The 24,046-nt window shown below is 38.8% G+C and overlaps 1 protein-coding gene across 5 annotated transcripts in view; it reads left to right on the forward strand.

The window, feature by feature from the left end:
* Positions 1-24,046, forward strand: part of MSH3 (mutS homolog 3) — a 183,922-nt gene that overhangs the window by 150,202 nt on the left and 9,674 nt on the right. For 4 of the 5 annotated variants that reach the window (XM_055562836.1, XM_055562837.1, XM_055562839.1 and 1 more), the window contains exons 21-23: positions 16,969-17,155; positions 20,899-21,028; positions 23,457-23,585. In XM_055562836.1, the coding sequence (XP_055418811.1) occupies positions 16,969-17,155; positions 20,899-21,028; positions 23,457-23,585 (446 nt within the window). The remainder of the gene's footprint in view (positions 1-16,968; positions 17,156-20,898; positions 21,029-23,456; positions 23,586-24,046) is intronic. The other variant, XM_055562838.1, reaches the window with a different exon arrangement.

The following is a 24,046-nucleotide window of genomic DNA, read 5'->3' on the forward strand; positions in this document are numbered from 1 at the left end:
GTATAGTGAAGAAGACAGTGTTCCAAGATTGAGCCTTAGAACTGCCAACATGTCATGGCTGAGTAAGAAGAATAAGCTTGAACAACCAACAGAGGAGGAGTAGCCAGAGAGGTGGGGGAAACCAGGACATCACAGTGCCGTGGGGTATGGGGAAGAGTGCTTCAAGGAAGAAGTGGTCCACAGTAGTTGAATGAGATGAAGCCTCAGAAGTCCACCTTGATTTTAGCAAAATGGATGTGACTAGTGACCTTTGTAAGAACCATTATGTTTGGGTGGTGGGAGGTTATAACTTTAACCCTCCAGTTATAGAGAGTTCAACAGTAAGTGAGAGGTTAGGAAATAGAGTTAGTAGAAGACACTGGAGCAGATTGGCTGGGAAGAGGAGGTGAGAAATCCAGTAAGGGACTTGTTTTGTTTTTGACTGGTAGACTTGAACATGTTTAAGAGGGATGTCCAGTGGGGTATGTTTATGTCCATGAATTTATGATTCTAAAAAAAGATGCATTGGTCACCTTGGAGGGTAGTAGAATGAATTCATGATATTTAAAATAAGAAGTCATTAGTCACTTTGGAGAATGAAAATTTAAAGATAAAGGGGAGAATCAAGCAGCTACCATGTCTTTCCAAAAAGATGATGAGAAGAATTTTCCCTTTATAGCAGTATTCCAGCTAGCAAAGAGGGAATAGTGGAATTAGAATATAACCGCCCCCCGCCCCGCTTTTTTTTTTTCAATCCCTAATGTCATTATACATCTAGGCAATAATTAGAAATGGCTGCTAATGTCATGAAAAGAGAGACAACCAAACATTAGGTAAAAGTTTGTAACACAAGCTATGAAATCAGGGCAAACAAATTGAATCTGAATCTTTATGGATCTCTAGATCTGTCTGAAACATAGAGAGATACTGGTGTTTTATACTGCATGATTGAGCACAGCTTTAAAACACTAGTTAATTAGCAAACTTTTAACTGTGAATCAGTTAAAGAAGTAAAGAAATAAATAGATTATAAAGATTTAAACACATATATATGGAACATTCTCTTATGCTTTCCCTTTAAGAAGCTGTTGTTTCATGGACCTCAAAGTCGTGTTTATATTGATAGAAGCAGTCTGCCATGGGCCCTGAGCGTCTCTGCATGTACCTGCTAAGAATACCAAGAAAACCCGATTTCTCCCTACCTAAGCTTTTGTCAGGGGTGGACTTGCAGTAAGCAATATTGAGAGAAGAAGTGACATCTCCCCTCAATGAGAAAGCTGGCTTCTGTTTGTTGTACAAGTAGTCAGTCCTCAAGCTCAGTGTTTCTGCTGATTAACGACCCACTGCATGCACAGTATCAGCATCCATGGTGAGCCCTTTGCCTTCTCCCTACGGGACTTAACAGCTGATGAAAACCAACATGGGTAATAAGTCCTTTGTCTCTGACTCGGGATTTTTGTGTCTTTTGACAGCACCCATGAAACGGGTGCTGGATTAACTTGACGTAAATAGAGTAAAACCCAAGACTTTGGCCAGTACTTGATGGGTCACTAGGATTCTTTTATCTCTTGATAATATCAACCTAGACAGCATATTAAAAAGCAGAGACATTACTTTGCCAACAAAGGTCCATCTAGTCAAAGCTATGGTCTTTCTGGTAGACATATATGGATATGAGAGTTGGACTATAAAGAAAGCTGAGCACTGAAGAATTGACGCTTTTGAACTGTGGTGTTGGAGAAGACTCTAGAGAGTCCCTTGGACTGCAAGGACATCCAGCCAGTTCATTCTAAAAGAGATCAGTCCTGAATATTCATTGGAAGGACTGATGCTGAAGCTGAAGCTCCAATACTTTGGCCACCTGATGTGAAGAGCTGACGCATTGGAAAAGACCCTGATGCTGGGAAGGACTGAAGGCGGGAGGAGAAGGGGACAACAGAGGATGAGATGGCTGGATGGCATCACCGACTCACTGGACATGAGTTTGGGTAAACTCCGGGAGCTGATGATGGACAGGGATGCCTGGCACGCTGCGGTCCATGGGGTCGCAAAGTCTGACACGACTGAGCAATTGAACTGAACTGGATTGAAGATGTAAGTAGATAGGTTAGTATTGGGAAAGGATGGAAGCTTTAGAGCCAAAAAATGCAGGTTTCCATACAAATTCACCAATTTCCTGACCATGCAGTAGTTACTTCACCTAGGGTCTTGAAAGCAGTATGGTGTCCTCTTATTTAAAGAAGGAAAAAAAAAAAAAGATGTGTTATAATTGAGTACAAATCCCACTTTTCCACTTAACAACTATGTGACCTTTACTAAATTACTTGACTTTTCAGTGTTTCAATTTTATTACCTATAAAAATGGAGATTATACTGTGTCGAGACAAGCTCGACAAGCAAGGTTTCCGAAAGCGCTATACGGCGAGAGAATGAGAAATGAGACACAAGAATTCAGAAAAAAGCGAGGATCAGGGACCAACACCGCTCCAAGGTGAAGGTGCCGAAACTGAATCCAAGCCAGCTTTATTATACTTTCAGCTGTAAATGAAAGAATTTACAGGGAGTTAAATTATAACTCATGTGGCCTTCAGGGCCAAAGAACAAAATGATCATTAACCATTGAGTAATTAGGAAACAATAATCAATAACAAATCAGTAACTAAGACTAATATTCTTATCTATAGATTTTCCACCAGATATGTAAAACGTGATTCTGAGATGCCAGTTGAGAAACAGTCTGGGGTCAGTTTTCCGACCCCAGGATCATATCTTGTTTTCAGAATTATGAACTGTTCCCTCTGGACTTGTTCCAAGAGTCTCATGCCTTATAGCATCCAGTTTATTAATAATTCAGTTCAGTTCAGTCGCTCAGTTGTGTCTGACTCTTTGCGACCCCGTGAACCACAGCACACCAGGCCTCCCTGTCCATCACCAACTCCCGGAGTCCAGCCAAACCCATGTCCATCGAGTCGATGATGTCATTCAACCATCTCATCCTCTGTTGTCACTTGTCCTCCTGCCCTCAATCTTTCCCAGCATCAGGGTCTTTTCCAATGAGTCAGCTCTTTGCATCAGGTGGCCAAAGCATTGGAGTTTCAGCTTTAGGATCAGTCCTTCCAATGAACACCCAAGACTGATTCCCTTTAGAATGGACTGGTTGGATCTCCTTGCAGTCCAAGGGACTCTCAAGAGTCTTCTCCAACACTACAGTTCAAAAGCATCAATTCTTTGGCGCTCAGCTTTCTTTATATTCCAACTCTCACATCCATACATGACCACTGGAAAAACCATAGCCTTGACTAGATGGATATTTGTTGGCAAAGTAATGTCTCTGCTTTTTAATATACTGTCTAGGTTGGTCATAACTTTCTTTCCAAGGAGTAAGCATCTTTTAATTTCATTGCTGCAGTCACCATCTGCAGTGATTTTGGAGCCCAGAAAAATAAAGTAAGCCACTGTTTCCACTGTTTCCCCATCTATCTGACATGAAGTGATAGGACTGGATGCCATGATCTTCGTTTTCTGAATGTTGAGCTTTAAGCCAACTTTTTCACTCTCCTCTTTCACTTTCATCAAGAGGCTCTTTAGTTTCTTTTGCGGCACTTCCCAGGGCCTGCTTTTCTTTTATTCTTCCTGTCTCCTACAATACTGCTTAAATCACAGATTATTGTGAGAAATAAAAATTAAGTATATAAAGCACCTGGCGTATAATAGGTGCTCAGTAAATTTGAGTTGTGTCCCTTCTAGAGTCTGTGTCATTAGTATTTTGGCTTGTAGAGTCTGGCTGTGTCTGCATGTTAGTGTAGCACTCCTTTTCTAACTTAGCTTCAGGTCTGACACCTATAGAGCAAAGGTTTGATAATATCAGCTTTACAGGCTTTGAGAATATTTTTTAAAGGATGTGAAACCACTATGAATTTCTGGTCTTAGTTGTTATCCTTGAAAAACGTTAACCAAATATAACCCCCCTGGCACTTACTCTTTTGGAACTCTCAGAATGTAAAACAGGTAAGAATCGTCGACCCTGAGGCTCTAGCCCCACAGAATGGAGCGGTGGTAGAGCCATTCCTCTTGTTATTCAGGACGTAGCTGACACGGTGGGTGTTCACATGAGATGTGAGCTTCTTCTTCCACACTGATGGCATGAAGGCATGCCTGGAGCTCAGGAACCAGGGGCAGCCTTAAGGAACCAGAGTAGTGACCAGTCACTGCATAAGACAACACCTGAGCTGTAAACCTTGCCAACACTAAATTCGTTGTTTCAGTATACAACAGCAAAGTTGCTTCAGTCGTGTCTGATTCTTTGTGATGCTATGGACTGTAGCCCACCCAGGCTCTCTGTTCATGGGATTCTGTAGGCAAGAATACTGGAGTGGATTGCCATGCCCTCCTCCTGGGGATCATCCCGACCCAGAGATCAAACCCATGGCTCTTGTGTTTCCTGCATTGGCAGGCAGGTTCTTTACCACTAGCACCACCTGGGAAGCCCAGTACAGTAGTATTCATTCTGAGTTAACTCCTTTAAACACAGTAGTTTATTCAGCTACTTGAAGATACATTTTATAGTTACCTGTTCTTGGTCAACCCATCCAGAGGTAGTATTACATAAAAGAATATTTTTGTTAAAATACATGAAAAAGAGCTGGTTACAGAGCCTGGCATTTGGTATGATTCCACTTTTGTATGAGAAATTATATATGTAAATATATGCAGTGCAAACCATCTAGATAGAAGGCTCTATTCCAAAATCATTGTGAAGGATATGGCATTATGGTGACTTTTTTTCTTTGGTTTATGAATATATTTTAAATTCTGAAATAAACATGTAATTAAGTAAATACCTCCCCAACCCCGCAGTTAAGGGTAGTATCAGTCAAAACGAGATGTTTCCTAGGAGTCTACTGAAATGTGTATTTGGTTGTTGTCTGGGAATACTTTTTTCCTAGGGTAAATTTTCCTAGGGTAAATTTCTCTTCCTAACTCAGTTGCATGGAATTTGGGGTTCGAAGCTTTAAAGCTTCCCAACAACACATCAGATCTTGTTTCCAAAGTTTCAACCGAACCTCTAAGTAGCCCTAGTTCTTCCTACTAGGAATTGATGGCTTTCTGTGAGATCAGTATACCTGGTGTTTTTGATTTTCATAACAGAAACGTTGCCATTTGCATTTTTAACATCTCCCTTTGTGTACATTGGATTCTTTTTAATGGAGCTTTTAAAATAATGTTGGTACTGAACCCTAATCTCAGGGGTTCTAATTTGGGGTGGGGTCTGGAAGTTGAATTTTTCATGTGTCCAGATGGTGTTGAAGGTGACCAAGATTGAGACACATTTCCCCAAGCCCTTGCTGGAGAGTTCTGTTGATTAATTATAAAGTAATAGAAACTTCTTACGAAAACTGTTTGTGATGTAATGGGGTATAAAGTGAAATGTTTACCTTCTTCTCAGGCCAGCATCTATTTATGGTTCTTTATACAACTTTCTCGGAGAAGGCAACGGCACCCCACTCCAGTACCCTTGCCTGGAAAACCCCATGGACAGAGGAGCCTGGTAGGCTGCAGTCCATGGGGTCTCTAAGAGTCAGACACGACTGAGCAACTTCACTTTCACTTTTCACTTTCATGCATTGGAGAAGGAAATGGCAACCCACTCCAGTGTTCTTGCCTGGAGAATCCCAGGGACGGGGAGCCTGGTGGGCTGCCGTCCATGGGGTTGCACAGAGTCGGACATGACTGAAGTGACTTAGCAGCATACAACTTTCTGCAAATTTACAAGTATACATAAATCTTCTCTTTTTAAAATGTTAGTGTTAGTCGTTCAGTTGTGTCCGATTATTTGCAATCCCATGGACTATAACCTGCCAGGCCCCTCTGTCCATGGAATTCTCCAGGCAAGAATACTGGAGTGGGTAGCCATCGCCTTTTCCAGGGGATCTTCCCAACCCAGGAATCGAACCCAGGTCTCCTGCATTGTAGGTGGATTCTTTACCATCTGACCTACCAGGAAAACCCAATTATATTAATACTGGGCATTATTGTTTATGTAGCTTGCTTTTATTTCCTAATTTGTGGTGGCTCAGAGGTTAAAGCGTCCACCTCCAATGTGGGAGACTCGGGTTCGATGCCTGGGTCGGGAAATCCCCTGGAGAAGGGCATAGCAACCCACTCCAGTATTCTTGCCTGGAGAATCCCATGGACAGAGGAGCCTGGCGGGCTACAGTCCACGGGGTCGCAAAGAGTCGGACACAACTGAGCGACTTCACTTCACTTCGAGTTGCCTATCAGTTCATATGGATTAGAATCACACTGTTATTGGCTGCTGTATATTTGCCGTGCAGAGGTTCCCTGAACTCTTCAGCCTCTGAAAGCTCCATCTGGGATGCAGTGCACTGCTCTAGTAGAAAGGACCCTGTTCCCTATCATTCTTTGTCCTCACCTTCTGTTCTTGTTACCGTTGGAAAGGAGTCTGTGTGGACCACATTCAGTTGTATCCCTAGGATATTAAATTTTTACTAGGGTATGGTTTAATATTATGCCCTCACATTTTTCATTTGTTTATTATGAAATTATTCAGACATATTGCAATCCCCTATGTAACTTCCACCCTCCTAAAGAAATAAAGCATTGCCAATACAGCTGAACCCATAGTCCTCCCTGGTTCCATTCCTCTCCAGTCCCTCCAGAGTAACCGTCCTTTTTGACTCTGGTTTTTACTCCACGAATTTATCTGTATTTTTACAATATAGGTATGTTTTGAAACAATACACAGAATTATTTGGCATGTTTTTAAACATCTATCAGTGGCTTTTCCCCCCTCAGTGTTTTATTTATGAACTTTGTTATGGATTCATATAATTCTAGTTCACTCATTTTTCTCTAATTGTGGTAGTCCATTGTATGCATGTACCATAGTTTATCCATTTTTATTTATTAATATCTAATATCCAAATTGGTTGCAAATCTCAAAAGTGCTGATACTTGTCTTACACACATGTAGTACACAAGTGAGTTTGCTGATTCTGGACTTTATCTGGGAGTGGGATGGTAGAGTATAAGGAAAGTGCACCTGTCTTGGTCTTCAAGGAGGCTGGACCAGTTTAGAATCCCATCAGCAGTGTGTAAAATTTTTCCTGATGCTTTAAAATGAATTAGAATAAGAATACCCATTTGATGATGTTTCTCTATATTCTCTAAAATTGCTCTTAAAGACATTTTCATTCCTGTTACTTAATGTGTTTTACATAAAGTACCATCTGATAAATCACTTTTTATTAATGCTAAGGAATTTTTTTTCCTTCATGTGCATACACTGCCTGTTTACAAAGAGATTTGAAGCAATTTATTAACCTTTCCTAACAAACCGCCAGGCCTCTTGTTTTCAGCCAATGGCTGCTTCCTCTTTAATTACTTTTTGTGTTAATTGCCAGGAAGGCAAGAGCTAAATTCAAGGCAGAAATGTGGAAACAAATTTGGGGTTTGTTTTTCCCCTTCTCTTTTTATATGGGACTATTTCTCCCATGAGTACTCCTATAGCATGATTCTGAGAACAGCTGTATCAGAATCAGAGATTCTTGTTAAAATGATACTTTCTAATAAGGCCTGTCACAGACCTATTATATTGGAATCTTTGGCCTGAAACCCTAAATTTAGCATTTTAGAAGCTCATGCTATATTTGCTGTTCAAATTTGAAAATCTGCTATATGGCTTGTAATATTACTTTCCTATTCATTGTAACTCTTCTGTTATAAATATATTATTATTCCAAATCACTTCAAATCTTTTTTTTGCTCAGTGGAAAAAATAATAAAATCTAACATATGCATAACATGTGGCTCCAGGCTGTATCTTTAAATTGGTTATTTTTGCATTATTAATTGGATATTTACAACACTAGGACTAAATTCATGTTTTACTTAAATATTTATTGAGTACCTACTATGTGCTGTTTTATAAGGAGACTAAATAAACAGACGAAAAGCTATAAACAAGAGGCTTTGGGATGAATATTGTAACCTCATATGAATGTTGAATGTTGAACCTTTCTCTGAATAAGAAGCATTTTTTACCTGTGGCGGATTCATTTTGATATTTGGCAAAACTAATACAATTATGTAAAGTTTAAAAATAAAATAAAATTAAAAAAAAAAGAAGCATTTTTTAAAAATAGAATTTTCTCAAACATATTCATTTGGCCATAATTGGTATATTTATATCAGTGTATTGTGATATATATACTCATCAGTGAAATATTTCTAGACATTTATTTCCAAAGATCATTAACATCTTTGAGTGCATCATTGAATTAAGATTTATTTTTTGTTATCCTGATAAATACAAACTTAAACCTTATTCAGTGCTTTAGACTCAGTAGTTAAGTTTTAGAAAAGCGATGAATTATTGTCTAGTTTTAAAATAAAACAATTGGCTTCTCTCAGCATAATTTATGTCTATTTATGTCAGTTAAATGTTGGTAGAAAGGGGTATTTACATTAAGTGGCCCCTGCTTAGTAATTTGCATGCCGCGCTTCCCATGTAAACTCTTTGTTATGGCCCCCAGCTTCAGCAATGCTGTGTAACCAGAATGGCTCCAGTGTGTTTATTTTGAGAGAGAATTTGAAGGTAATAGGTCTTCAGATACTTAAATTAAATTATCTTAAATGTTTGCTTTTGGCCGTGTGGATGATAACTGGTCTGTTTGCCCAATTTAGTTTAATTCAGGACATATTGATTGAGTACCTACTGTGGAGTATTTATACTTTATTAAAAAATATATATCCTGGTTGAATAGAAAGAAAACATCTTGAGTCAGTATGTGTTTGTCTAGTTGGTAGTAAATACTAGCACTACAAACCACATTATATTTTACCAAATGAGTGGGCTGTTGAGGATTTTATTGGCATCAGAAATGTTACCTTATGACTGTCTCTCTGGTTTATTTAGTGCCTATAGCTTTGTCTGCCAAATAGGAGATATCTCACTTCATCTTTTTGATGGGAAGTGGTTGTATGAATATAATGCTTCAGAGTCACCTGAGGGTTTGATTTGGTTTAATTTTAAGTGTAGATTCCAGGCATGTCCCTGAAATGTAGATTCCCTGGAGATTCAAGTGTTACCAGTATGATGAAGGAGGTTTGGGGACTCTGTAATTAAGAACCCCTGCTTAGGTCTTCTCCTTCTTTAATTATGTACTTTTTTTTTTTTTTTTAACTGAGCTATATGAGCTCTTTGTATGTTTTGTAAATTAATCCCTTGTCAATCACATCATGTGCAAATATTTTCTTGTATTCTGTAGGCTGTCTTTTCATTTTGGTTACAGTTTCCTTTGTTGTGCAAAAGCTTTTAAGTTTTTAGGTCCCATTTGTTTATTTTTGCTTTTATTTTTGTTACTCTAAGAGATGTATCTAAAAAGATATTGCTGCAGTTTATGTCAAAGAGTGTCTGCCTATGTTTCCCTCTAGGAGTTTTGTAGTATTTGGTTCTGCCTTTAGGTCTTTAACCATTTTGAGTTTATTTTGTGTATGGTATTGGACTTCCCTGGTGGCTCAGACAGTAAAGCGAGACCTGGGTTCGATCCCTGGGTCGGGAAGATCCCCTGGAGAAGGAAATGGCAGCCCACTCCAGTATTCTTGCCTAGAAAATCCCATAGATGGAGGAGCCTGGTAGGCTACAGTCCATGGGGTCCCAAAGAGTTGGACATGACTGATATGGTATTAGAAAGCATTCCAATTTCAATCTTTTCAATTCTTTTCAATATAATGGTCCAATTTCCCAGCACAACTTATTGAAGAGACTAGAGACTGTCTTTTCTCCATTGTGTATTCTTGCTTCCTTTTTCATAGATTAATTGACCATAGTAGGTGCATGGGTTTATTTCTGAGCTTCCTACTGTGTTCCATTGATTATGTATCTGTTTTTGGTGCCAGTACCATACTATTTTTATTATTATAGCTTTGTACTATAATTTAAAGCCAGGTAGCCTGATTCTTCCAGCTCTGTTTTTCTTAAGATTGCTTTGGCTATTTGGGATCTTTAGTATTTATATAAAAGTTTAAAAAAATTTTGTTCCAGTTCTGTGAAAAATGCAATTGGTAATTTGATAGGGATTACATTGAATCTTGCAGACATTTCTCCAAAGAAAACAGAGATGGCCAATAGGCACATGAAAAAATTCTCGGTCTTGCTAATGATTAGAGAAATGCACATCAAAACTACAATGAGGTATCACCTCACTCCAGTCAGAAGGGCCATCATCAAAAAGTCTACTAATAACAAATGCCGAAGAGGGTGTTGGAAATAAAGGAGCCCTCCTATACTGTTGGTGGGAATGTAAATTGGCACTGCCAGTATGCAGAACAATATGGAGTTCCTTAAAAAACTAAAAAAATAGAGGTGCCATATGATCCAACAATCCCCCTCCTGAGTGTATATCTGGACAAAGGTATAATTGGAAAGATACATGCACCCCAGTGTTCATAGCAGCACTGTTTACATAGCCAAGACATGGAAGCAACCTAAATGTCCATTGACAGATGAGTGGATAAAGATGTATGTGCACAATGGAATATTACTCAGCCGTAGAAAAGAATGACATAGTGTCATTTGCAGCAACAGGGATGGACCTAGAGATTATCACACTCAGTGAAGTAAGCCAGACAGAGAGAGAAGAATAGCATATGATATTCACACTCAGTGAAGTAAACCAGACAGAGAGAGAAGAATATCATATGATATTGTTTATATGTGGAGTCTGAAAAAAAATACAGTTGAACCTGTTTACAAAACAGAAACAGACCTGCAGACATAAAAAGCAAACTTATGGTTACCAAAATGGAAGGGAAGAGGGGATAAATTTGGAGGTTGGGATTAACATTTAGGCACCACTGTATATAAAATAGATAACCAGCAAGGACCTACGGTATAGTACTGCTGCTGCTGCTAAGTCGCTTCAGTCGTGTCCGACTCTTTGCGACCCCATAGATGGCAGCCCACCAGGCTCCCCCGTCCCTGGGATTCTCCAGGCAAGAACACTGGAGTGGGTTGCCATTTCCTTCTCCAATGCATGAAAGTGAAAAGTGAAAGTGAAGTCACTCAGTCGTATCCAACTCTTAGCGACCCCATGGACTGCAGCCTACCAGGCTCCTCCAGCCATGGGATTTTCCAGGCAAGAGTACTGGAGTGGGGTGCCATCACCTTCTCCGACTGTATAGTACAGAAATTCTAAAAAATATTCTGTGATAACCTGTAAGTGAAAAGAATCTGAAAAAGAATACACGCACACACACATGTATCTGAATCATTGTGCTGTACACCTGAAACTAACACAACACTGTAAGTCAACTATTGATTGTTGTTTAGTCGCTCAGTTGTGTCTGACTCTTTGTGACCCCATGGACTGTAGTCCACCAGACTCCTCTGTCCGTGGGATTTTCCAGGCAAGAGTGCTGCAAAATACTGCCATTTCCCCCTCCAGAGGATCTTCCCAACTCAGGAATTGAACCCTCATCTCCATGTCTCCTGCCTTGCAGGTAGATTCTTTACCACTGAGCCATTGGGGAAGCCCTCTATACTTACATTTTTTTTAAATAAAATGTTCTTTAAAAAAGAACCTCTGCAAGTGACTCAGAAACATATCTAGGTTTAGGAGCTATTATTCAGTCTCAATGCTGGACGTTTTACATAAGGGAAAACAGATTGTGATTTGCTCGAGCTCATAGAGTTATAACAATGCCTCCTTTGATTGTGTCGGATTTCCCTCTTATTAACTAATACTTATTAATTAATATGGTTAGTTTTTGCCCTCATGACTGATTAATCTTATCCTTTCTTTGATGGCTTTAATTGTTTGTGTTTTTTTCACAGAAAATAGTTAAGAAATAGTTAATTATTTTCCTTTGAATTTCTTGGGACCATCCCCCTGAGTAGACTAGTAGATGTTTTGAGAAATGGTTTGCCCACTCAGCACACTGTGAGTTTCTTCTGCTAGGAAAACACCTTGTCCTCCTTACATGGCCTGCATGTGCTGTGTAGGTGGTTCTAGTGGTTGTGGTTTCATGTGAGCCCGTAACAGTCTGGCATTCCTGGATTGCTGCCTTGATTCTCAGCATGTTTCCATTGACCCAGAAAGATTGCTGTAGTGGTTTTTTGCTTGGTTATGTTTGCAGTTCACTGTCGTAGTTGTTATAAATTGACTTTAAATACCATAGTGTGATCTGATTGCAGCTGTTAGTAGAAACAGGTAAACTAGAGAAATAAACCTTTTTCTTTCCTATTATAATAATCTCATTGCTGCTAATAAGGTATTTTTTATACTGGTAGAAGAAAGCTGGTTATTTTTCTTGGTAATTACAATCATTTTGCCTTGTCTTAAAGTAATGATACAGTAGAATATAAAGTGTTTTAAATGTATCAGTAGAGTACAAAGTATTTTAATGTATTGTGATTTTTTAAATTAACATGTGTTTTTCTGATGACACTGTAAAGCTTGTTCATTGCAAATTTAAAACTATAGAAAAGCTCAAAAAGGAAAAAAATTTAGATCACCTGTAATTCCATGACCTGAAAACCATTGTTCTTTAGGTATATGACCTTCCAGATTTTTAAAAAGTGCACATGTATAGTGGTAAGTTATTTGTGATTTCATTCCATTGCTGGGTTAATGTTTATGTTTACTTAAATGTGATACAAATCTCCTACTTCACATTTCTGTATGCCTTTTAATGCCATGGTGTATATACAGTTTTCAATATTTGGTAATCATTTGCAGCCTTTTCTCTACTTAGACTTCAACTTTTTTTCCCTTAGACCACCCTTCTTAAAAATTAGAGTATTTTGCTATTCAGGAGATTATTTTCCTTTTGTAAAATTTATATAATATGCAAAAAAAAAAAAAAAACCCAAGCGAAGATACCAATACTGTACAAAATTCTGCAAAGTTTTTAGCAAAGTGAAGTGAGTAGAACATCTTCAGTTTCAAAAAGAAGGCAAAATGAGCTAATATAAAAGCCCTTCTGTACAAAACAGAGTAATTATAGAGTGTGATTTCACTTATCTGAGAAACTAGAAGAGGTAAATTTGTAGAGACAAGAGCTGAGGGAAGGGGAGATTGGGAAGTTAGTTTTTAAAGAGTTATTTTGAGATCATGAAGAAGTTCTGCTGATGGGTAGTAGCGGTGACTGTACAGCATTGTGAATGTGCTGAATACACTGGATTACACACCTCAAAACGTTAAAATGCTAAATTTTAGTTGTGTGTGTGTGTGTGTGCATGCTGCTGCTGTTTAGTTGCTAAGTCGTGTCCAGCTCTTTTATGACCCCATGGACTGTAGCCCATCAGGTGCCTCTGTCCATGGGATTTCTTGGGCAAGGAGTGGGTTGTCGTTTCCTTCTCCAGAGAATTTTCCCAGCCTAGGGATTGAACCTGAGTCTGCTGCATTGGCAAGCGAATTCTTTACCACTGAGCTACCTGGGAAGCCATATATATATATATATATACACACTTATATTATGTCAAAAAATCCCAGTGCATACAAATAATCTTTGCCTCTGTTTAGCAATTTTGATATTTAAGCTCCAGTTGCTTTCTTTCAATATAAAGAATCTTTTTTCCCCCTGTTAATTGCAGTATTTCTCTCATGCTAGCATTTTCCTTTCATAAGGCCTAGAGATTGTGTTTTGAATGGACAGAGGCCCACCCATTTGCTATAATTTAGAAACGTCTAGAATGTTATTTCAAAATATCAAGACTTCATAAAAACAAACCCTTGTTCAAATTTTCATGAAAGTGTTCTTGACTTTAGAAACTGATTCAAAAAAGTAGTAATTTCTTTTCTCCATTAATGCTTTATTAAGCTTTGTTGACCTATATAAGGGTTATAGACGAGGAGTGGGTAGGGGATTAGAAAGATTAGTGAGCCTCCACTCCTAAAAATATCAGAGTGATTTTTTTTTCTTAATCACATATCTGTAACCTGTCTACTCAGAGCAAACTCTGAGATGAAACCTAAAGAGTGCATTTCCCATTTTTCACTGCATATGAATACAAATACAGGCAGAATGATAACAATGACATATGTTCTGAAATTCCTTAAATCTCTAATATATTTTAACATTTGAAAAAATTCAGAATCATTGTCTTGTAGGATGTCTTGTAAATGCTTGTTGGAGTGATAGAAAATTAGAGACTTTTTGTTAAGGATGCTAAACCCTGCCTTGTTTTTAAAAATTATTTTAGGCAGTTTACTGGGATATATACAACAGAGCAGGATAATAAGAAAGTAAAATGGTATTCAAAGATCAAGGAGAAATTAGCATAGAAACATTAGATGAAGTCACAGTTGCTGTTTGCTATTATTTTAAGATGTTATTCAATTGTTTCCTAGTAACCAAGACTAAAAGGAAAATGTGTTCAGTGATAAAATTCTTTGTCCATCAGAATCTTACAAAGTTATTATATTGCTGAAGTTTATGGGAAAAATTAATTTCTTAAGAAGAATCTCTTAAATTTCTTAGGAGAAGTTAACAGAAAATATTTTTATCAATAAACAAGTTGCCACAGTGACAAACATATACTTCCCCAGTGACCCCAGTGACTGTTTAATTGCCAGCATTTCTTCATTGTCTGCTGAGCAGCATTGCTACTTTATCATCAGGTGCTATGGAAAAATGGAATTGTGAAAGAAAATGCGTTGGCTGCTAATAATGCAGTGGCCTTCAGACTGTTCTACAGGGTGTTAATATTCCACAGAGCCCCCTCTAGGTGGGAAGGTGAGCCTCATAGTGCTGGGTTCTTGGCCACATCAGTGTTCCTTTTGTCTCATCTGCAGAGTGAGTTTCTTTATAAGATTTCATGTGAACAAAGGATTTAACAGGTAAAAAGATATTTGAAAACCACTGGTCTTATAGTAGAGTCGAGATCATTGTTTAATAAAAATACGTCCAAGATCCACCCAAACCTGGCCCAACCACCTTAAGGACAGAAACCCTGTAATACTGTGAGACATGCTGGTACCATGGGATTTCGTTTCACGCGTTTTGATGCCATATAGGCTTCCCAGGCGGAGAAGGCAATGGCACCCCACTCTAGTACTCTTGCCTGGAAAATCCCATGGACGGAGGAGCCTGGTGGGCTGCAGTCCATGGGGTCACTGAGGGTTGGACACGACTGAGCGACTTCACTTTGACTTTTCACTTTCATGCATTGGAGAAGGAAATGGCAACCCACTCCAGTGTTCTTGCCTGGAGAATCCCAGGGACGAGGGAGCCTGGTGGGCTGCTGTCTCTGGGGTCACACAGAGTCGGACATAACTAAAGTGACTTAGCAGCAGCAGGCTTCCCAGGTGGTGCTAGTGGTCAAGAATCCACCTGACAATGCAGGATGCAAGAGATGCAGGTTCGATCCCTGGGTCAGGAACATCCTTTGGAATAAGAAGTGGCAAGCTGCTCCAGTATTTTTGCCTGGAAAGTTCCATGGACAGAGAGGCCTGGAAGGCTACAGTTCATGGGGTTGCAAAGAGTTGGACATGACTGAGCACACACACACAGATCAATATATAAAGCCACCCACCTATCAGCCAAAGATGTGTTCGTGTCATCAGTTCACAATCAGGAATAAAATAAAATATCGTTAAGTGAGGATCAAACATTAATATTCTGAAGAATTCAGTGTGGTTGCAGAGATAGGAAAGTTTAATCTTCTTGCTTTGTGGTAGGGAATGTATTGGTAAAGTGAGCTTTGAAATTGAGGTAATAACAGAATTTGAACTTTGATAAAGTAATGAGAATGCTCCGAAGTTAGCAACATTTCAGAAATTATGTTTTGTGGTTACCGATTTGAAAATAGATAAAATCAGCAGCACTTTGAGTAAACCCATATCACCTCCATCAGAGATGTAATTAATTATAGTTTCTAAATGCCACTAGATCAGTTCTAAGGCTCCACCAGTCTTGCATGGGGGCAAATTACACTCTGTCTCCTGCCCACTGCAGGGTTCCAGTCACAGATTGATGAAGGCTCGGTTTCACACCACGAGTTCCTCTAGAAATAAGAGATATATTATCCTGCTGTGGGTCACATGTGAACTGTTGTAGAAAAGCTAAATTGCTGAAGGTATTTTGCTGAGAAAATATTAATAGTTACAGCATTTACAAAGCTGGCTAGTGGGTCAGAGTCAATTCTAGGTTTTGCTGCTGACTGAGTTGCCTGGAGTGCATATACCTAATTTCACCCCCGCACCCCAGTTTCTTTTGTACATTTTCCAAAATGTGTTCTATAGACCAGTCTTGTCAGACCATTATTGTAGACCTTGAAACTCCAGGGGAAGTTTCAAGGGCCCGTGGTTAAATGAGTTTGAAATGCTATGTGCTAGATATGCTGTAAGAAATGCATAATGTGTAGTAGAATATTAAAGGCTCTAAAAAGTCTTATAGGAAAGAACTCAAATCTTTTGAACCTGTTTCTTGACATCTCTAAAGCACTTCTATTCCATGAAGTCCACTTTAGAAACCTGTATTAGGTGTCTTAGGCTATTAAAATTTTATACTTTTAGTTTGAATAAAAAATAGTTTTATCTTATTCAGTGTGGTCCTTTAATTTGTAATATCAGTGTGGAATCTTAAGGAAACACTGGAAAAAGCCTTTGATTGTACAGTATACTATTACTCATGGATTTTAAACACAGCAACACAGACAAGTATTATTTTGCCCTGTAAATACCAAAACTTCGGTTTGAAATGACTAGTCAGAAAATGGGTTCCCCTGCTTTTCAAGAGCTCTGTCCAATACATTGGATTCTCTCTAGAATGTTTCTATAAAGTGCCGTTTGATGTTAGACACAGTTTACATACAACATTTTTTTGGTTTGTTTAATGTAATTTCAGCTGTTATTGGCTCAAAGTATATAGACTCATGGAACTCTTTTATAATGATTGTTCAGAAAATAATGTCTGGCATCCTAATAATGAAGGAAAATCAAGATGCTGTCATTTTGTTTATAGGATGGGGGCTGCAGATAACATATATAAAGGACAGAGTACATTTATGGAAGAACTGACTGACACAGCAGAAATAATAAGAAAAGCAACACCACAGTCTTTGGTTATCTTGGATGAATTGGGAAGGGGGACGAGCACCCATGATGGAATCGCCATTGCTTATGCTACACTTGAATATTTCATTAGAGACGTAAGTATCTTACATACCTTTTTTGTATCCTGACCTCAGTTTCTAAATATTCAACACTATCTTTGTTATAGTTGATCCTATTCCTGCAATTGATCATTCAGATGCTGTACATGGAACTCAAGTAGATTGGCCCTAAATAATGTTTGAGTTCTCTGATGTGTCTTCCTTTCTTTAGCTGAAGTGGAGTAAACCTGGTCAGTAGGAGAAAGACCTCCTTGGCAATATTTCCACCTAGAAACTGTATCTTACTATCCTTGACAAACTAAATTAAGATCAGAGACCATCTACCTTCAACCCAATCCTTGAGAAAAGAACCAAATAAAAGATAGTGCCATTTTTGCCTTGTGAAATGCTTTTTCTCAGCAGTCTCCTAAAAGATCTCCATATAAGGCCTTTGAGCTGATCTTCTTGAGTTTCTGTTTTAGTAACCCCACTCCTTCACTGTGCGTCCTTTTTTTTTCCAGAGTTTGTTCCTAAGCATTTCAACGTACAATTTTACTTGTGTCAAACTTTCTATCCCTGTCACTTTCATCAAACTCTCCCCATTACATAGTTAATGATATATTTTGTTAAGATAAATATTTTCTTTAAAAAAAGAAATTCTGTATTTGCAAAAAGGTATAGCTCAGGAATTTTTCTTAAATCATTATAGAAACTATATATCATGGATTCAATAAAGTCCTATATCTGCCTCCAAAACACATTTTTTTAACATTCAGTTAAGAATACTACTTAGCTGTAAAAAAGAATGAAATTTTGCCATGTTAAGCATCGTAGATAGGCATTATGCTAAGTGAAATAGGTCAGAGAAGGACAAATACCATAGGATATCACTTTTTATGTAGAGTCAAAAAATACAGCACACTAGTGAATATAACAAAAGAGAAGCAGACTCGCAGATATAGAGAACAAACTGTTGGTAACCAGTGGGAGAGGGAAGGGGGAGAGGCATTATAAGGTTAGGAGGAAAAAGGGATGTTACAGGATTATAAATCATGTGTGTGAAACTTTTGAAAATTGTAACGTGCTATAGAATTTAAAGAATTTTTCACTTAATAAAAAATTATTTAAGATACTCCTTTTTTTTGAGCCTTCAGGAGCAAATTATGACAGAGCTGAACTTGTCAACTTTGAATTTAATTGTATCTACTCTGTAGAAGCCTATCAGCTACTATGGCCACATAACACATTACCCCTAAACTTAGTGGCTTAAAACAACAATAATCATTCATGATCTCTTGGAGTGTCTGGAGGTGAGGAAATTGGGAGCAGCTTGGCTGGGTGGTTTTGGCTCAGGGCCTCTGCTGAGGTTGTAATCAAGTTGTCAGCCAGGGCTGGAGGATCCTCTTACAGTGTGGCTCAGTCACATGGCTGGCAAGTTGGTGAGGCGATTGGCCAGGGCCCTCAGTTCCTTGCCTCGTGGGCCTCTCCATGGGCTGCTTGAGCATCCTTACAGAGTGGCGTCTGGCTTCCCCCAGAGGGAGGCATTCCAAGAGGCCAAGGTTAGAAGCAACAGAGCATTTGATTTTGCCATCATGTTGTTGAGTACACAGGGCCAGCGCTCTTCAGTGTGGGAGGAGGGTCCTCCAGAGCATGAACAATGAGGAGTGAAGATCGCTGGGGCCACGTTGGAGTCTGTCTGCCAGAAGCAGTTTGTCAAAATTCCAGAGAGTTATTTAAGAACCTTCAGGAACAAATTATGACAGAAGTGAATTTGTCACTTCTGTTTTCATTGCTTCTATAGCAGTTTTTGGATATTATAAATGTTGGTGAAGACAGTCTTAGTTTTAGGTAAAATTTATCTTGGAGGAAAGTCATTGAAGAGGATTCTTCAGGAACAAGAGTTCCTAACCTTTTTATGGTTGAAAATCTTTATTTTTCATGATGTCTATTGATCACTAGAATGGGGAAGAGAGGAGGCATCGGGGAGGCTGTGTGTTGCTGCATTAAGCTGAGTGTGGCCTTGATGAGGGCAGTGGTGTAACCCAAACCCTTAGATCTTCCAGCTAGAAATGCCTGCCAGCTAAGGGAAGGGGCTCCAGGGAGCCAGCTGGTCCTGAGATGCTTCAGGGCAGATTTAAGAGCAACTTGTCAAAGAAACCCTGCCTTAATAAGTTTATTTGTACTTGTTTTTAGACAGAAGACATATGTTCTGACTTTTAACAAGGCGGATGGCAGATGAATCAAAGCTGGAGTTCTTTAATTCGATTACCCTTTTCTGCTAAGTTTTAGACCAAGATTTGATGTTAACTTCCCCTAAGACAAGGATTTCTAGAACACATAGAATGGGTGCTTTGAAACAATGCTAATTAAGTAACTCACAAGTCCATACTGATAGTAACAACACAAAAGTAAATTTTAAAATGGTGGGGGTAGGGTGGGAAGAAGGGAAAGCTCTGCATTACAAAATGCCAGCTAATAAATAGAGAATGCTGTTTTTTAAACTGACATTTATCAACTATGACAATAATGACCGATTCCAGCAGTGATGATCAATAGATGGTAAGATTGTTGGAGAAAATGATAGCCACACAGTTTCAAAGTGTAATCCCACAAGTTATTTATTAATTAATTAAGAAGAAGAAAGGTGTCAGTACAGTGAAGAATGGGCATGCACTTAAACCAAATAATCAGATTTAGCACCCCCAATAATAGATTGACACCGTGTGCCTTTTGACGTGATATATTGGAAAGATTATGTCACCTACATGTATATGTAATATTCCTGGCATTGAATTTTGATCTGAATTTAATCAGGAGAAAACAGTCAGGTGAATCCAAACTGAGACAGATTATGCAGAACAACTGTCTTGGATACTTCAAAAATTTTAAAGACATAAAAGTCAAAAAAAGAGAAGTCTGGAGAAGTCTTCTAGATTAATGGGGACTAAACAGACATGACCAGGTGTATTACATGAGTCTTGATTTTTTTTTTTTTTTTAATATAAAGAGGTTTCTAGGGACTTCCCTGGTGATCCAGTGGCTGAGACTTCCAATACAGGGGGCCTGGGTTCAATCCATGGTTCAGGAACTAGATTCCACATGCTGCAACTAAGACCCAGCACAGCCAAATAAATAAATATATTAAAAAAAAAAATTTCTAAAGAACATTATTGGGACAGTAAGAGAAATTCACAGACTACATAATTAGTAGACAGTGTTAGTAAAAGTGTTAGTCACTTTAGTTGTGTCTGATTGTTTGCGACTCCATGGACTGTAGCCCACCAGGCTCCTCTGTCCATGGAATTCTTCAGGCAAGAATACTGGAGTGGGTTGCCATACCCTTCTCCAGGGGATCTTTCCAACACAGGGGTTGAACCTGGGTCTCCTACATTACAGGCAGATTCTTTACCCTTTGAGCCACTAGGGAAGCCCAAATAGTGATATATCAATGTTAAATTTCTTGAGCATAATAACTTTATTTTGGTTATGGAGAAGAATGTTTTTGTTCTCAGAAGATAGAATCTTAAGTATTTAAGGATAAAGTTTCATGATGTTTGTAGTTCTTAAATGGTTCCGGAAAAAAACTATGTGTGTTCATGTGAGTGTGTGTAGAGGAGGGAGGAAGGAAAAAAGGGGAAATACAGCAAAATATTAACAAATGGCTGTCTAGATAAAGAATTATGAATGTTCATTGTACTTTTCTTGCAGCTTTTATGAAGGTTTGAAATTTTTTAAAATAAAGTTGGAAAAAATTTTAAATTTAAAAATAAAATAATTTTCATTATGTCTCACTGCTTTAGGTGAAATCCTTAACCCTGTTTGTTACCCATTATCCACCAGTTTGTGAACTGGAAAAAAATTACTCACAGCAGGTGGGGAATTATCACATGGGATTTTTGGTCAACGAGGATGAAAGCAAACAGGATGCAGGTATGAATTGTTCTTGCCATAAGTACAACTATCATTCTTCTGGCTTTTGTGACGAATAACCCAAAATTCATAGGAGTATGAACTTACTGCTTATTAATAATAAAACTGTGAATGTCAATTGTAATTGACATTTGTCCAACATCATTTTCTCTAAGCTTTGGGTCAAACAGAGTTTGCATTTCTCCTCGCCATCTCTCAGTCCTTCTCTAGCCCTCTTTATCTCATTTTTCTTCAAGAAGAAGGTGGGATGAGGGGGGAACATTTAGATTTTACTCCTAGGTCCATCTTAGGAAAGATGCCTCAACAGTCAAGTATATTAGTCATCTTTGACAAATACCCAATATAGTTCCCAAAATATGATTTAACATGAATTACTTACTAAGAGCAATATTCTATACTTGCTGTTCAGTTGCTCAGTTGTGTCTGACTCTTTATGACCCCATGAACTGCAGCACACAAGGCTTCCCTGTCCTTCACCATCTCCTGGAGTTTGTTCAAACTTGTGTCCATTGAGTCGATGATGCCATCCAACCATCTCACCCTCTCTTGCCCCCTTCTCCCCTTGTCCTCAGTCTTTCTCAGCATCAGGGTCTTTTCCAGTGAGTGGGCTCTTTGCATCATGTGGCCAAAGTATTGGAGCTTCAGCTTCAGCATCAGTCCTTCCAATGAATATTCAGGGTTGGTTTCCTTTAGGATTGACTAATTTGATCTCCTTGCAGTCCAAGGGACTCTCAAGAGTCTTTTGCAGCACCACAGTTTGAAAGCATCAATTCTTCGGCACTCAGTCTTCTTTATAGTCCAACTCTCTCATCCATGCATAACTACTGGAAAAACCATAGCCTTGACTAGACGGACCTTTGTCAGCAAAGTGATGTCTCTAGTATTCTATACTGGACATATGTTTTATCTGAATTTGACAAGGAAAGTGAATCTCAGGTACATTGGATCCCCCGTGTCAGACACCTGAGTGGGAGCTGAGTTGAACCTAGAATCCATGTCCTCTGCCTGCAGGTTCTTTTCATCTCTGTTAGAACTGCTATGTGAGAGTTACAGTATTTTTTTCTTAGCCTTCCACTTACTACTCATGTCACAGAAATGAAACATTTCATGAAAAAAGAACGTCATTAGCCAATAAAAAAATTCAAGTGCTATTAGTAATGTAGTAGATTTTAGCATTTTTCCCCATGCTCAGTAGTAATTTTTTTAAGCCACCAGCCTGTGGGCCAGTGATGGTTTACACAGTTGGTGTGCTACAATGGAAAATCCGTTATCCAAGATACTTCATAGTCCAGATTTTATTTTGGAAAAGTAATAAGTAAGGATGGACCTGAAAAAGAAATCAGGCAACTGGCCCAAATAAAACAAAGCAGTGGACCTGAGATAAATACAATGTTAGGCAATCCTTGCCTTTCGCCACCATGCGATCTTGAAAAACACACCATAAATTCTCTCATGGAAACAGTTTCACATCTATTCATCTGCATCCAAAGTGACCAGAGGAGCTCATAAGCTAAAACTCCATGGGATAAATAAAACAGATTTCACCAACAAGGGAGGGAGGGTCAGTGGTAAGCGTTTGATGTGAACTAACTGCTAACCCAGACCCTTATATCTTAAGTGTTTTGACTTTTTATTTTATTGATTTAAATTTTTATTCATGAACAGAATTTTAGAAAAACTAAATGATGCTAAAGACACGTGCTAACAGCAGTGGTCCCCTCGTCCATGCTTTTCCTCCACGGCCCCTCCTCCCTCCAGTCCCAAGGCAACTGTGTTTGGCTCTTTCATCCATCCGTTTCTTCCCTGGGTCTAAATACTGTGCTTATTTTCCTATCTCTTGGTTCACCAGCCTGACAGTATTACTGACTGCTTGTGTTAAATGAGGGTCTTCAGTCCTGCCTTCCCCTTTCCTCCTAGTGGAATGGTTTCACATTTTTCCTCTTTCATTCGCATTCATTGTTTCACTGTTACTACCATTAGGTATTGCTTTCTCCTGAGGCACATAAGGAGACAAGTATGTTTTCTTTCTTTTACACCTTTTTTATCCGAGGTCATAATTAATTGTTTTTATTCTTTCATTTCATTGTTTTGAGTCTCTTGTTGATTCTATCCTCTAGTAACTGTAAAACGCCTCTCTAGACAGTTTTCACATGATTGCACGTGTTGATTCCAGGTTTCCTTACTGCGGTCATTCCTCCTGGAGTCCTATGTCCTCCTGCTCATCTGAACTGGTTTCTCCCTAGACCTCAGCTGTTGTCCCGAGACCTGCCTTGGTGTCATTCTGGGATGTCTCTTAACCTGTCTTCTGTTTGTTTACTTGCAAGTAACAGAATGCTTGGACTCACTCTGGCTCAGACAATGAGGATAAATATAATCTTGTATTATGGGAACCTCAGGAAGGGTGGGCTTCAGCTTCTCTTCTTTGCAGTTCTCCAGGCTTTGCCTTCCTGCTCTGCTAATTTCATCATCACACTAGTAGCAAGATGGCTGCAGTTCTTTTGGGCATCACATCCAGAACTGATAATGTCCGAAGGAAGAAAAAGGACCAGCATTTCCTGTGAGTCTTTCTTAGGAGCAGGAGAACTTTTCTTAGATGCCGACTAGGATCTCATCAGTGTCCTGTCTTATTTTCAGAATTGATTCACATGCTCATTCTTTTTTTTTTTAATTAATTTTTATTGGAATATGGTGGCTCAGTGATAAAGAATCCGCCTGCAATGCAGGAAATGCAGGAGATGCAGGTTCCATCCCTGGGTCTGGAAGATCTCCTACAGGAGGAAATGGCAACCTACTCCAGTATTCTTGCCCGGAGAAATCCCATGGATGTGGGAAATCCTCTGTCCATGGGAAATCCCATGGACAGAGGAGCCTGGTGGGCTACAGTCCATGGGGTCACAAAAAAGTTGGACACAAGGACTTAGTGACTAAACAATAACAACAGTAGTTGCTTTTACAATGTTGTGTTAGTTTTTGTTGTACAGCAAAGTGAATCAGTGCACATGCTCATTCTTAAACCAC

The sequence above is a fragment of the Bubalus kerabau genome, chromosome 1 (assembly GCF_029407905.1).
Source record: "Bubalus kerabau isolate K-KA32 ecotype Philippines breed swamp buffalo chromosome 1, PCC_UOA_SB_1v2, whole genome shotgun sequence".
NCBI classification, from domain to species: domain Eukaryota; kingdom Metazoa; phylum Chordata; class Mammalia; order Artiodactyla; family Bovidae; genus Bubalus; species Bubalus kerabau.